General features: G+C 37.6%; 1 protein-coding gene across 1 annotated transcript in view; it reads right to left on the bottom strand.

Annotated features, from left to right (window-relative positions):
* Positions 1 to 1,456: 1,456 nt before the first annotated feature.
* SYT10 (synaptotagmin 10) overlaps positions 1,457 to 15,764 on the bottom strand; it is a 106,916-nt gene continuing 92,608 nt past the window's right edge. Inside the window, exons 5-7 of the mRNA XM_068971705.1 lie at positions 10,533 to 10,704; positions 4,722 to 4,851; positions 1,457 to 1,528 (exon numbers count right to left, since the gene is read on the bottom strand). Coding sequence (XP_068827806.1) covers positions 1,457 to 1,528; positions 4,722 to 4,851; positions 10,533 to 10,704 — 374 coding nt within the window. The remainder of the gene's footprint in view (positions 1,529 to 4,721; positions 4,852 to 10,532; positions 10,705 to 15,764) is intronic.

The following is a 15,764-nucleotide window of genomic DNA, read 5'->3' as shown; positions in this document are numbered from 1 at the left end:
TGTTTTTACGACTAGCGGCCTGATTCTTGATTCTTATGAGGGCAACTGCTGCTGCTAAGTCGCTTCAGTCGTGTCCAACTCTGTGTGACCCCAGAGACGGCAGCCCACCAGGCTCCCCCGACCCTGGGACTCTCCAGGCAAGAATACTGGAGTGGGTTGCCATTTCCTTCTCCAATGCGTGAAAGTGAAGTCGCTCAGTCGTGTCCGACTCTTTGCGACCCATGGACTGCAGCCCACCAGGCTCCTCCGTCCATGGGATTTTCCAGGCAAGAGTACTGGAGTGGGTTGCCATTGCCTTCTCCTATGAGGGCGAAGCCTTTCACAAAAGACCGTGGGTCTGTGCCTTAAGAATTATTTGTTTTTTATTAGATGTTGAAGTTGAATTATTTATAATTTTATAATTTGCTGAAAAATAAGTAATTTTTTTTCTTTAAGAAAATACCCATTTCTAAGATTAGATAAAAGATTAGCTTCTGTTTGAGTTTAAAAGTCACCATCACTGTGTACAATCCAAATGGCAATAAGCACAGAGATTTATTGTAACTTTGGTGTCAGTATGTCTATCAGGAATACAGGATCCATGTGATAACTTTATGTCACAAAATAAACATGTTGTAGTACTTGAGAACCTCATGAGTTCTGATTCTATTCATTTAGGAATACTAATGTTACATTTGAGAATATAAATAATAGAATTTTTAAAATATCAAACAGTGCTACAGATATTTGAACTAGTAACTTTAACACAGTATAAAATAGTAGCCCAAATGGCTCAATCTCCATTTTCCATCTACTAAATATTCTTAAATTTATACTCAGAGAGGATCTTCAAATTATAGAGCTTTCTCTATATCTTAAAGAATACGCTTGAAAGAAAAAGTTTAGAGTTTAGCAAAAACCAAACTTCACCAAGAAAAGATTTTGTTGAAAATGAAAGAATAAACAATAAATAAATTAATAAATTATATTAATTTGATTATTTAATGCAGTGAGTAAAGCTCACATTTTCCATTAAGGTTTATATAGAACCATATACACAACTGAAAATGAACATAGTTTTAACAAAGTCAAAACCATACATATGTGACATGTGCTACTTTATACAATAGCCGCATTAACTATATTTAATTTTAGATAAGTATGGATTATTTTTAAAAATTTATTATTTGCTTATTCATAGAATTTACAATTTATTAAAAACAGTTTTTCTGCTAACTGGCATATGACACAAATAATAAAATGCCTTATGTAAGTAAAGACCATTTGTATTCAAGTAAAATATATTAAGATGTTCAAAGTTAGTAAACAGACAATAAAGGCAAATAAAATTTACACAATATTTTGTTTGTTATCAGGATGTATTTCAAATGAAGAAATCAAATCTTCCACTTTTTTTTTCTGATTTGGTGAGTACATGGTCTTGGGTCCTCATTATAAAGGCATTATTTTGGATGCATTATGGTGTGGAAGTTGGCTTGGGAGATGGACAAGATCCTTGACTATCAAAACTGGTCGCCCGGCCAGGTAACTGAAAGATAATAAGTTTATAATGTCCAAAAAAATAATAAAGTGGGTAATTGCTGTTACCTTTTAATAGTGAATATTCACACCCATGATATGCTAGTCTCTGAACAGAAGATATACATAACTCCCCATGACCTTCATAACTCACCTTCTCAGGTGGTGTGAGGGGACACAAACATCTCACAAAAATGTATGCAGACAGGGTTATCATTACCATCTTTCTAAATTCATGTCAAGGTATGGCAAAACCAGTACAGTATTGTAAAGTAAAATAAAAAATTTTAAAAAAATGTAAGCAGAGCATGGTATATAGATGACATGCAGGGAAACTACAGATTCATTTCACATTCTATCACAGACTATTAGTTTTTATTTCCTGATGGCTCAGATGGCAAAGAATCTGCCTCCAACGTAGGAGATCCAGGTTTGATCCTGGGTTGGGAAGATCCCTGGCAAAGGGAATGGCTATCCACTCCAGTATTCTTGCTTGGAGAATTCCATGGACAATGGAGCCTGGTGGGCTACAGTCCATGGGGTCACAAAGCATCGTGGGAAACAACTGAGCAACTAACACTTTTATTCTAAGGTTGGGTAAAAGCAAGAAGGTTCAAGACACAAGAAACTGCATTCCATTTGCTTTAAGGCAGGAGGTGATTTTTATAGAAGCAATTAATGAGAAGGACTGAGTTTGGAAAATAGGAGCCACAAGGGATAAAGAATAATTTCTTCTAGTCCCTAAATATTATGTATATTTTAAAGGTTTAATTACAATAGGATAAACTTTTATATTCAGGTAGAAGTAGACAGATTTTCCAAGTGATGTTTTAGTCTCTTTCTTACCAATTTACTCAGCTCTTGAGTAATTGTTCCCTTCTCATTTTAATCCCTGCTGTGGTAACAAAACACATAATTCCACACACAGCACTTTCCCATAATTTAAAATCCAGCCAGTTCTTAGGTCTGTAGTCCCTATGTTCTGTTTGACCAGTGAATGCAGGTGCAGAAGTCAGAAAAAGTGAGCTATTTGCTGGAGAAAGTACCTCTGCATAATCTTTTCAGCCCTCTTGTCCTCTGCTAGTGAGCAACTAGAAAATTTTATCTGGGATCTTCTTCTGATATTTATCCTTCCTATATAACCTACAATGACTGAAAAGTTCTCCCATGTTTTCACACACAAATTCATGCCTATTTCATAGTTTTTCCTCATCATATAAATGTGTAACTACTTATTGTTGTTCAGTTGCCCTAAACAGCAAACAGTCATGTTCGATTCTTCGCAACCTCATGGACCGCTGCATGCAACTTACTAGTCATAAGCAATTATAATATGCTTTGGGTCATAAAACATCTGTCTTTCATTAGTTAAAAGTTGTTGATCACATTATCTCACTTATCCCTACATCATTCCTATAAACTCTGTAAGAGTGTGTATTTCTCTTCTTAAAATATTTATTAATTTTTTGGCTGTGCTGGGTCTTCATTGTGGCATACAGGATCTTTGATTGTGGAATGAGGATGCTTAGTTGCAACATTTAAAGCCTAGTTCCCTAACCAGGGATCAAACCTGGGGCCCCTGTGTTGGGAATGCAGAGTCTTAGTCACTGTACAATCAGGGAAGTCCCAGAGGTGTGCATCTCTATTTTCTAAATATAGAGAAATGTAGCAGCAGATAAAGCACGTGATCTGCCCAGGATTAGACAGTCAGAGGGACAAGGGTTAGAACTCATGTCTGCCTTCAGTGTAGTACTCTGCCCAGCAAACTCTGCTCTTATGTCTAGATTCTAATCACTTTTTAAACTAAGTAAAAACAAAAATGAGAATCAGGAAAATAATAGTTAAGCAGCAGCATGTACTTCAGATAATACACGTTGTTGAAATGTAACAACCTTCTCAGGACTTATTGAGTTATAATTTAGGGGAAAGTGCTGTGTGAATGTGCATTTGCATAGCATGTCTGTCTTTTACAATTTACAATAAATGATGAAGTGAGTTAAAGATTTGGAACATTAATGTAATAAAGCAGATAATTTATCTAACATGACATTTCACCTCCTATGTCGGAGCATGTACTGTTTATGTAGTATTCATGGAATTTTCCCCATAATGTCTTGAGTAACACAGCCAAAGTCACACTTTTGTGACCAAGCTGAGAATAGAACGAGGGCTCAGTGACATTTAGTTGATTATACTGCTCTGTCTCTCCTATTCAACCTATGCTTAGTGATAGAATAAGAAGCAGAATCTTATCCATGGGAGAGATGGCAATGTATACATCACTTATTATTACTGTGTGGTTATCATAAATTTTTGTAATGGATTGCATAAAGTCCACCTCTTATCAACTCACAATTAATTAGGTCATAGAAATAATTTATTTTGAGGTTCTTCAAGATATCCCAGTCTTTGGAAAATAAAATCACTTCACCTAGCAACATTCAATGTATTGAATAGACCGACAACTGCTTTCATGGCTAAAAATTCTGATAGAAACTGGTATTGATATCACTTCTAGTTAATATAACTATTAGTATTAGTTATATTTAGAACAACATTGTGCTAAGCTGTGTTAAGTACTTCATAGTCAGCAGTTCATCTAGTTTTACTCTAAGTTTACTGCTAGTAAGTAGTAATAACAGAAACTTAGGTTTATATCTTGCCCAATATGTGGTCACACAGCAGAGCCAGGTTTTCAACTTGGGCAAACGGATGCCTCAATATTTTTAAAAACAATCTGTGAGACTTTTTACTTCCTGAACAGAGCCAGTAACTCTATACCTGCCCCGTTACGTGTTAAGTGACATCTTTATTTAGGGATTCTTGGGAAGTTTAGGTGAGGTGGCTGTTTTCACAAAAGAAGCAAAAAAATTCAGTTTGCAGGTAATAATAAATTTACTTCATTGCTCCACCACTTAATGACACAAATTTTCAGACTATGTAGAGAAAATAACAGATTTGCAGTTTTTATGGACTTATTCTAAAGGAATATCAAACTCAGAAAATTTAGTTATTTTTAAAAACCAACAAGACATACAGAACTTTGCATACTGGATAACAGGGTCTGTGGGACAAAAACAAGAGCAAATAGCTATTTATTTTAAAAGGTGAATATGTAAAATGTTAGTGAAATGTTAGCAGATAAACAATATTTAAATAAGAGATAAAGAAGAAAGTAGATGCGAGAGAGGTGCAGAGCTTACCTCCAGCAAGGGGTGCCAATGTGTTATTGGTTTTCGGTGATAGGTCAACATTTCATTCCAGTGGTCTCGCCCAAGACCCTCAGCGTCCAGTCCTGTTCTACACACTCCTATGACCTCATTGTGTCCTACCCTATGATTTGGAGAATATTTTACTTTCATTCCAATATTCAAAGATAAGTTTCACACACCTTAACAGAATTTTAAGCACAATTAAAGCAGTAGATTTTGCGATAAGTTCTAGATAATTTTACATATTAAACTACTTCAGGTCTAATGAAGAGTCTTAAGTAAGTTAAAACTTACTAAACAAGATTGGGCTTCCCAGATGGTTCTAGTGGTAAACCCAATTGCCAACGCAGGAGATATGAAATACACAGGTTCGATTCCTAGGTCAGGAAGATCCCCTGAAATCGGTCATGGCAACCCACTTCAGTGTTCTTGCCTAGAGAATCCCTTGGACAGAGGAGCCTGGTGGGCTACAGTCAATAGGGTCTCAAAGAGTAGAACACAACTGAAATGACTGAGCAGGATCAGCATTCAAAAATGAATTTGTAAAAGGACTATACACAACTATTTTAGTGCTTTATTTTAATCTGTAAATTAAGCATATTTCACAATAATAGGAGTGTGAATGAGAAATGCCAGTTGGTCCTTACCTGTATGATGAGTTTCTTTCTCGGAAGCAGACCTATTAACTTTAAGTGATGTAACTCTAATCTCCTTTTCCCAAAGGGCTTGATGTTTTATAATGATGCATAAATTACTCACAAAGAGTTCAATATAAATGAGCTTGTATAAATGACCACAATTAATTGATTTTAAATGATATGTCAGTGAATGTTACCACTGGTATAATAAATAAACAGGGAAGGGAAGGGCTACATTTTGAACCATGCCATTTAACTTACTACATAGCATCAGAGCATAGTGAACATTCTTGTTTTCTATTCCTGCCTTGTTTTCATAGCAATAAATCAAAATAATAATGATAGTTAATGTTTTTGAGAGCTTATTATGTGTGATACACTTTTCTAAGTAATTTAAATCTACTGACTCACTTAATCTTTACATCATGACCATGAATATCATTATTATCAACTCATTTTGCAGACAAAGAAGTTAAAAACTCAGAAGGGAACTGCCTGCCTTTGTACACTTAGTAAGAGATAGAAGACTTGAATCAAAAGAGTTGACCCAAACACACATGGGGTAAGCTGCTTCTCAAGAACAGAATGCAAGTTAAAGGCATTTTTTTCTAGCATTATTTTGACATAAACTCTAAGGAGATTTTTGAGATAATTTTAGGACATTTCTCACTGTCACTGATGTATTAATTATACAATTAATTAATGATGTAGTAATTAATTGATGTATTATGGCAGAAAGCAAAGAGGAACCAAAGAGCCTCTTAATGAAAGTGAAAGAGGAGAGTGAAAAAGCTGGCTTAAAACTCAACATTCAAAAAACTAAAGATCATGGCATCTGGTCCCATCATGTCATGACAAATAGATAGGGAAATAATGGAAACAGTGACAGACTTTATTTTGGGGGGCTCCAAAATCACTGTATCTGGTGACTGCAGCCATGGAATTAGAAGACAATTGCTCCTTGGAAGAAAAGCTATGAACAACCTAGCTGCTACTGCTGCTAAGTCGCTTCCATTGTGTCCTACTCCATGCGACCCCAGAGACAGCAGCCCACCAGGCTCCCTGTCCCTGGGATTCTGCAGGCAAAAACACTGGAGTGGGTTGCCATTTCCTTCTGCAATGCATGCAAGTGAAAAGTGAAGGTGAAGTCACTCAGTCGTGTCCAACTCGTAGCGACCCCATGGACTGCAGCCTACTAGGCTCCTCTGTCCATGAGGTTTTCCAGGCAAGAGTACTGGAGTGGGGTGCCATTGCCTTCTCTGATGAACAACCTAGACAGCATATTAAAAAGCAAAGACCTTACTTTTCCGACAAAGGTCTGTCTAGTCAAAGCAATGGTTTTTCCAGTAGTCATGAATGAATGTGAAAGTTGGACCATAATGAAAGCTGAGCACCAAAGAATTGATGCTTTTGAACTGTGGTGTTGAGAGTCCCTTGGACAGCAAGAAAATCCAACCAGTCCATCCTAAGGGAAATCAGTCCTGAATATGGAAGGACTGATGTTGAAGCTGAAACTCTAATACTTTGGCCACCTGATGTGAAGAGCTGACTCATTAGAAAAGATACTGATGCTGAGAAGGCTCAAAGGCAGGAGGAGAAGAAGACAATAGAGGATGAGATGGTTGGATGGCATCACCAACTCGATGGACATGAGTTTGAGCAAGCTCTGGGAGTTGGTGATAGACAGGGAAGCCTGGCATGCTGTAGTCCATGGGGTCACAAAGAATAAGACACTATTGAACAACCGAGCTGAACCGACTGAATTTCAGAAGGGATTGGAAGATGATATTTGATCATAGTGTCCACTGTTATACAATTAAGGATATTCAGGATTCTTGAGTATAAACTCCTTAATTCAATTATTCACTTTCTCAGTATGCAACAAATATTTATTGAGATTCTTAAAGGAGCCACAGGTTTTTCCTAGACACTGGGGATAAAACAACAAACAAGTCATTGCCCTCAATCTATTGAATTAATGTCATTAGCAGACTAAAAGGTAGATAAGGAAAAACACAGTTTAAGCAAACTCTGGTAGTTGATGATAGACAGGGAAGCCTGTGTGCTGCAGTCCATGGGATCACAATGAGTCAGACACGACTGAGTGACTGAACTGAACTGATGGTTAGTATCTTTCCCCTAAAAATGAAGTCCCTCAAAAGTATATTTTTATAAATAACTTTAAAAATTCATTTTACAGATTTTCAGGGTCCACTTCCCTAAAGTTATTTGGGTGACAAATGCTCAGTTGTATCTACCTGCAGTCTTTGGTGTGAGAAATCAATGGGAGTAATTTTTTGATAAAGTGGAAGAAGGGGTTCTGATCGAAACACAGTAATATTTTTAGAGTTTGCCATTTCAACTAGAAATTCAAGATTTCTCTCTCTCTCTTTAAACAGTGTAGGCTTTTCTGTAAACTGTGATATAAACTAATAGTACAAATCATCTTATCTTTCAGTACTTCATTTTTCTAGCTGTCATCCAGAGTATACATTTTTAATGTCTCTGTTATAGGGTCCTGGCTACTACCATTTGCATAATAATACAAAATGGACACTCTGAATATTTATGTATGTTTATTCTGTACCACTTGTGTTATCTCTAGAACAAAATAAGACTCTAATTATGTGCTGATAATTTTGTAGCTTAAATATACAAGATTCATTTTTGAAAGCCTTATAAATATAAAAAGAAAACAATAAGAAGAATTATATACACATCTGTGTCTTTTTTTTTTTTTTTTTTGCTGTCTTGCATACAGGGTCATCATTGCCATCTTTCTAAATTCCATATATATGTGTTAATATACTGTATTGGTGTTTTTCTTTCTGGCTTACTTCACTCTGTATAATCAGCTCCAGTTTCATCCATCTCATCAGAACTGATTCACATGTATTCTTTTTAATGGCTGAGTAATACTCCATTGTGTATATGTACCACAGCTTTCTTATCCATTCATCTGCTGATGGACATCTAGGCTGTTTCCATGTCCTGGCTATTATAAACAGTGCTGCGATGAACATTGGGGTACATGTGTCTCTTTCTATTCTGGTTTCCTCGGTGTGCATGCCCAGCAGTGGGATTGCTGGGTCATTTGCAATTTTTTAAGGAATCTCCACACTGTTCTCCATAGTGGTTGTACCAGTTTGCATTCCCACCAACAGTGTAGGAGGGTTCCCTTTTCTCCACACCCTCTCCAGCATTTATTGCTTGCAGATTTTTGGATCGCAGACATTCTGACTGGTGTGAAGTGGTACCTCATTGTGGTTTTGATTTGCATTTCTCTAATAATGAGTGATGTTGAGCATCTTTTCATGTGTTTGTTAGCCATCTGTATGTCTTCTTTGAAGAAATGTCTATTTAGTTCTTTGGCCCATTTTTTAATTGGGTCGTTTATTTTTCTGGAATTGAGTTGCATAAGTTGCTTGTATATTTTTGAGATTAGTTGTTTGTCAATTGTTTCATTTGCTATTATTTTCTCCCATTCCGAAGGCTGTCTTTTCACCTTGCTTATATTTTCCTTTGTTGTGCAGAAGCTTTTAATTTTAATTAGGTCCCAGTTGTTTATTTTTGCTTTTATTTCCAGAATTCTGGGAGGTGGATCATAGAGGATCCTGCTGTGATTTATGTCTGAGAGTGTTTTGCCTATGTTCTCCTCTAGGAGTTTTATAGTTTCTGGTCTTACATTTAGATCTTTAATCCATTTTGAGTTTATTTTCATGTGCGGTGTTATAAAGTGATCTAGCTTCATTCTTTTACAAGTGGTGGACCAGTTTTCGCAGCACCACTTGTTAAAGAGATTGTCTTTACTCCATTGTATATTCTTGCCTCCTTTGTCAAAGATAAGGTGTACATATGTGTGTGGATTTATCTCTGGGCTTTTTATTTTGTTCCATTGATCTATATTTCTGTCTTTGTGCCAGTACCATACTGTCTTGATGGCTGTGGCTTTGTAGTAGAGCCTGAAGTCAGGCAAGGTGATTCCTCCAGTTCCATTCTTCTTTCTCAAGATTGCTTTGGCTATTTGAGGTTTTTTGTATACACAGATGTGTATAACGGACTTTTGGACTCAGAGGGAGAGGGAGAGGGTGGGATGATTTGGGAGAATGGCATTGAAACATGTATACTATCATGTAAGAATCGAATCACCAGTCTATGTCCGATGCAGGATACAGGATGCTTGGGGCTGGTGCACGGGGATGACCCAGAGGGATGTTGTGGGGAGGGAGGTGGGAGGGGGGTTCATGTTTGGGATTGCATGTACACCCGTGGTGGATTCATGTCAATGTATGGCAAAACCAATACAGTATTGTAAAGTAAAATAAAGTAAAAATAAAAATTAAAAAAAAAGAAGAATTATATAGCAAAGAACTTCAGTGGAACACAAGTTCAGAGGAAGAAGAGATTGGTTAGCCAAGAAAGATGCAGAAGTGGTGACTCAAGCAGAGCTGTGAACCATGAATGGAATGAGATAAACTGGGCAGGGCAACATTTCAGATAAGAAAGGAGTAGGTGCTGCAACAGGAAGAAGATTCAATGCTTTATTCAGGAGTTACCTATTGATTTTATGAAAGGAGAAGTAATCAAAGTGTGTGAGCTAGAAGAACTATCCATAAAGCAATGATTTAAGATTAGTGTGAAACCTTCAAGGCAATAACAATATGGACAATATTCACCTTCAACTCTTAATACTCACTGTTCACAATCCCACATTATACTAATGTTTTAAAAATGGAAAAGTGAATATCTAAGAGAAAACTTGCCCTTTACACAGCTAACTAATGACAGAGCTCAGGTAAGCATCATGATATTCATATTCCAGCCCACTTGGAAAAGCAAAATCCATTGATTGTAATTTCTGCTGTTACTGTTAAAAAAAAAAAAAAAGCTTCACAAAAGTGTTTCTTATAATGTATCCCATACAACTTCCACACCCATTATGTCACAATACTCAGGTAACCTGTCTTTCAACTTCAGAATCATGTCCTTTTGAAAAGAAAAATGAAATGTTATAGCATACAATAAAGTAAATTTTGAATGAATAATTTTTCCATTTTCCAATTTACATTAAAATTCTTATAGCAGAAAATAACCCAAAAAGCTGAATTTGGTCCACATATGACTAAATGTAGCAATTACTCTGTGAGTAGAAAAATAAACATACCTATCATAATCCATGACTGCAATGGAAAGGCTGACCTGGTCCACATTCTCCGGAGGGATGTCGAAAATAATTGCCTCATTGTACACAGGGTTTAGAGTGTTTTTCTTTGTGGTCGTCTTCTTCTTTTTTAATCTTCTACCCTCACACATAAGAGACACTTTGACATAAGGATCTAGCAATAGAAAGGTAGTTTTAATAAAATGCAAATAGTAGTATAAAGCATAAATAAAAACTGTGGTTAATTTTATTAAATAAGGAAAGTGGTATATTATGTCCTATAGTTTCAATTATACCAAAGAAATTCTTGCACTGTTAAGAAAGTTCTAGGACCTGCAAAAGATTTCCCAACCTGGGGATCCAGCAAAAGGACTGAGAACTCCCAGGGACTTTGATTTTGGAGGCCAGTGGGATTTGATTACAGAACTTCCACTGGACTGGGGAAAGAGACTCTTGGAGGGCATAAACAACACCTTGTGCCCACCAGGATCCAAGAGAAAGGAGCAGTGTCCCCACAGGAGACTGAGCCAGACCTGCATGTGTGTGTCCAAGAGTCTCTGGAGAAAGCATCGGTCAACAGTGGCCTGCTGTGGATTCAGGGACACTGAGTACAACAGTGTAGGCATAAGTTCTTTTGAAGGAAGTCTCCATTATCACCATTACCCCTACCATAGTTTGCCCTCAGCCAAACAACAGGAAGGGAACACAGCCCCATTCACCAACAAAAAAATGGATTAAAGATATACTGAGCATGGCACCACCTATCAGAACAAGAACTAGATTCCCCCACAGCCAGTCTCTCCCATCAGGAAACTTCCATAAGCCTCTTATCTTTCTCCATCAGAAAGCAGATAGAATGAAAACCACAATCACAGAAAAGTAACCAAACTGATCACATAGAACACAGCCTTGTCTAACTAAATGAAACTTTGAGCCATGCCATGTAGGGCCACCCAAGATGGACGGGTCATGGTGTAGAGATCTAACAAAATGTGGTACACTGGAGAAGGGAATGGCAAACCACTTCAGTATTCTTGCCTTGAGAACCCCGTGAACAGCATGAAAAGGCAAAAGGATAAGACATTGAAAGATGAACTCCTCAGATAGGTAGGAGCCCAATATGCTACTGGAATAGTGGAGAAATAACTCTTGAGAAACCTGTATGCAGGTCAGGAAGCAACAGAACTGGACATGGAACAACAGACTGGTTCCAAATAGGAAAAGAAGTACATCAAGGCTGTATATTGTCACCCTGCTTATTTAACTTATATGCAGATTATATCATGAGAAATGCGGGGCTGGAAGAAGCACAATCTGGAGTCAAGACTGCCAGGAGAAATATCAATAACCTCATATATGCAGGTGACACCACCCTTATGGCAGAAAGTGAAGAGGAACTAAAAAGCCTCTTGATGAAAGTAAAAGAGGAGAGTGAAAAAGTTGGCTTAAAGCTCAACATTCCAAAAACTAAGATCATAGCATCTGGTCCCATCACTTCATGGGAAATAGATGGGGAAACAGTGGAAACAGTGTCAGACTTTATTTTGGGGGGCTCCAAAATCACTGCAGATGGTGATTGCAGCCATGAAATTAAAAGACGCTTACTCCTTGGAAAGAAAGTTATGACCAACCTAGATAGCATATTCAAAAGCACAGACATTACATTGCCAACAAAGGTCCACCTAGTCAAGGCTATGGTTTCTCCAGTGGTCATGTATGGATGTGAGAGTTGGACTCTGAAGAAAGCTGAGCGCCAAAGAATTGATGGTTTTGAACTGTGGTGTTGGAGAAGACTCTTGAGAGTCCTCTGGACTGCAAGGAGATTCAACCAGTCCATTCTAAAGGAGATCAACCTTGGGTGTTGGAAGAAATGATGCTAAAGCTGAAACTCCAGTACTTTGGCCACGTCATGCAAAGAGTTGACTCATTGGAAAAGACTCTGATGCTGGGAGGGATTGGGGGCAGGAGGAGAAGGGGACGAAAGGGATGAGATGGCTGGATGGCATCACCGACTCGATGGATGTGAGTTTGAGTGAACTCCGGGAGATGGTGATTGACAGGGAGGCCTGGCGTGCTGCGATTCATGGGATCGCAAAGAGTTGGACACAACTGAGCGACTGAACTGAACTGAACTGAACTGAACTCCAGAAAGATAGAGAGACAGAGCCAAAGTGAAAACAATGCCCAGATGTGAATGTGACTTGTGATGGAAGCAATGTTTGATGCCTTCCTATGAACAATATTGCATTGGAAACTGGAATGTTAGGTATATGAATCAAGGTAAACTGGAAGTGGTCAAACAGGAGATGGCAACAGTGACCATTGACATTTTATGAATCAGTGAACGAAAATGAACCAGAATAGGTGAATTTAATTCAGATGTTTATTTTATCTACTACTGTGGGCAAGAATCGCTTAGAAAAAAATGGAGTAGCCCTCATAGTCAACAAAAGAGTCTGAAATGCAGTACTTGTGTACAATCTCAAAAATGAAAGAATGATCTCTATTCATTTACAAGGCAAATCATTCAGTATCAGAGTAACCCAAGTCTATGCTCCAACCACTTATGCTAAAGAAGCTGAACAGTTCTATGATGATCTACAAGATCTTTTAGAAATAACATCCAAAAAAAAAAAAAAAGTACTTTTCATCATAAGGGACAGGTATGCAAAAATAGGAAGCCAAGAGATACCTGGAGTAACAGGCAAGTTTAGTCTTGGAGTACAAAATGAAGCAGGGCAAAGGCTAACAGAGTTTTGCCAAGATAACACACTGCTCATGGCAAATATCCACTTCCAAAAACACAAGAGGCAACTCTACACATGAACATCACCAGATGGTCAATATCGAAATGAGATTGATTATTTTCTTTGCAGCTGAAGATGGAAAAGCTCTATACAGTCAGCAAAAACAATCTTCTGTAGCTCAGATCATGAACTCCTTATAACAAAATTTAGCCTAAAACTGAGGAAAGTAGGGAAAACCACTAGATCATTCAGGTATGACCTAAATCAAATCTCTTAATTATACAGTGGATGTGACAAACAGTTCAAAGGATTAAATCTTATACACAGAGTACCTGGAAAACTGTGGACAGAGGTTCATGGCATTGTAGAGAAGAGACCATCCTCAAGAAAAATAAAGGCAAAATGGTTGCCTGAGAAGACTTTACAAATTGCTAAGAGAAGAAGAGAAGCTAAAGGCAAAGGAGAAAAGGAGATATACCCATTTGAATGCAGAGTTCCAAAAAATAACAAGGAGAGATAAGAAAGCCTTTCCCAGTGATCAATGCAAAGAAATAGAGGAAAACAATAGAATGTAAAAGACTAGCTATCTCTTAAAGAAAATTAGAGACACCAAGGGAACATTTCATGCAAAAATGGGCACAGCAAAGGACAGAAAAGTTAAGGACCTAATGAAAGTGCTTCACTCAGTATGCCAGCAAATTTGGAAAACTCAGCAGTGGCCGCAGGACTGGAAAAGGTCAGTTTTCATTCCAATCCCAAAGAAAGGCAACATCAAAGATTGTTTAAACTATTGCACCATTGCAGTCATCCCATGTGCTAGCAATGTGATGCTCAAAATTCTACAAGCCAGACTTCAGCAGTACATGAACTGAGAACTTCCAGATGTTTAAGCTGCACTTTGAAAAGGCAGAGGAACTGGAAATCAAATTGCCAACATCCACTGGATCATCTAAAAAGCAAGGAAGTTGCTGAAAAACATCTACTTCTGCTTTATTGACTATGCCAAAGCCTTTGACTGTATGAATCATAATAAACAGTGGAAAATTCTAAGAGATGAGAATACCAGACCAATTTATCTGCCACCTCCGAAATCTGTATGGAGGTCAAGAAGCAACAGTTGGAATCGGAAATGGAACAAAAGACTGGTTCCAAATTGGGAAAGGAGGACATCAAGGCTGTATATTGTCATGCTGCTTATTTAACTTATATGCAGAGTACATCATGTGAAATGCTGGGCTGGATGAAGCACAATCTGGAATCAAGATTGCCAGGAGAAATATCAATAACCTCAGATATGCAGATGACACCACCCTTATGGCAGAGTGAAGATGAACTAAAGAGCCTCTTGATGAAAGTAAAAGAGGAGAGTGAAAAAGCTGACTTAAAACTCAACGTTGAAGAAACAAAGATCATGGCATCTGGTCCCATCACTTCACAGCAAATAGATGGGGAAACATTGGAAATAGTGTCAGACTTTATTTTGGGGGGCTACAAAATCACTGCAGCCATGAAATTCAAAGACACTTTCTCCTTGGAAGAAAAGCTATGAACAACCTAGACAGCATATTTAAAAGTAGAGACATTGCTTTGCCGACAAAGGTCTGTCTAGTCAAAGCTATGGTTTTTCCAGTAGTCACATATGGATGTGAGAGTTGGACTATAAGGAAAGCTGAGCACCAAAGAATTGATGTTTTTGAACTGTGGTGCTGGAGAAGACTCTTGAGAGTCCCTTGGACTGCAAGGAGATCCATCCTATCTATTCTGAAAGAAATAAGTCCTGAATATTCATTGGAAGGACTGATGCTGAGGCTGAAGCTCCAATACTTTAGTCACTGATGGGAAGAACTGACTTGTTAGAAAGACCTTGACGCTGGGAAAGATTGAAGGCAGGAGCAGAAGGGGATGACAGAGGATGAGATGGTTGGATGGCCTCATTAACTCAATATACATGAGTTTGAGCAAACTCCATTGTTGGTGATGGACAGGGAAGCCTGGCGTGCTGCAGTCCATGGGGTCCCAAAGAGTTGGACATGACCGAACAACTGAACTGACTGACTGATGTCCTATTGCAGTACTAGGTTTATAATTAAATGGCATAACTGGGGGCAACAGAATAAGACTTCTTATTGAATGAGCTGGAAAAGAATTCACTGATCACTGTGTTTAATACAACAGAGAAAACCCACTATTTTACCAAGAACCAGTCGAAATTATAATGTGTCTTTTAGTTATTTGAGGACATGTTTTATTGTAAGAGATATCTAAGGAATATAATCCCAATAGGAAAAACTGCATTTATTTCCTTCAAAGTGATTTAGAATTAGAAGACTAAAATTTATGAAATAGCAACATTGTATCTAGATAAGTATGTATAATCACAATGAATTGAAATTAGCAAAACTATACTTGTTAGGACTATCTTGAATTGTTAGAAAAGGCACTAAATTTAGAGGTTCTGTTTCAGTCATCATGCTTGATAAAGAGTTTG

Source organism: Capricornis sumatraensis, chromosome 4 (genome assembly GCF_032405125.1).
Source record: "Capricornis sumatraensis isolate serow.1 chromosome 4, serow.2, whole genome shotgun sequence".
Classification (NCBI taxonomy): Eukaryota; Metazoa; Chordata; class Mammalia; order Artiodactyla; family Bovidae; genus Capricornis; species Capricornis sumatraensis.
The sequence above is the reverse complement of the archived record's forward strand: the minus strand, read 5'-3'. Positions and strand labels throughout refer to the sequence as shown.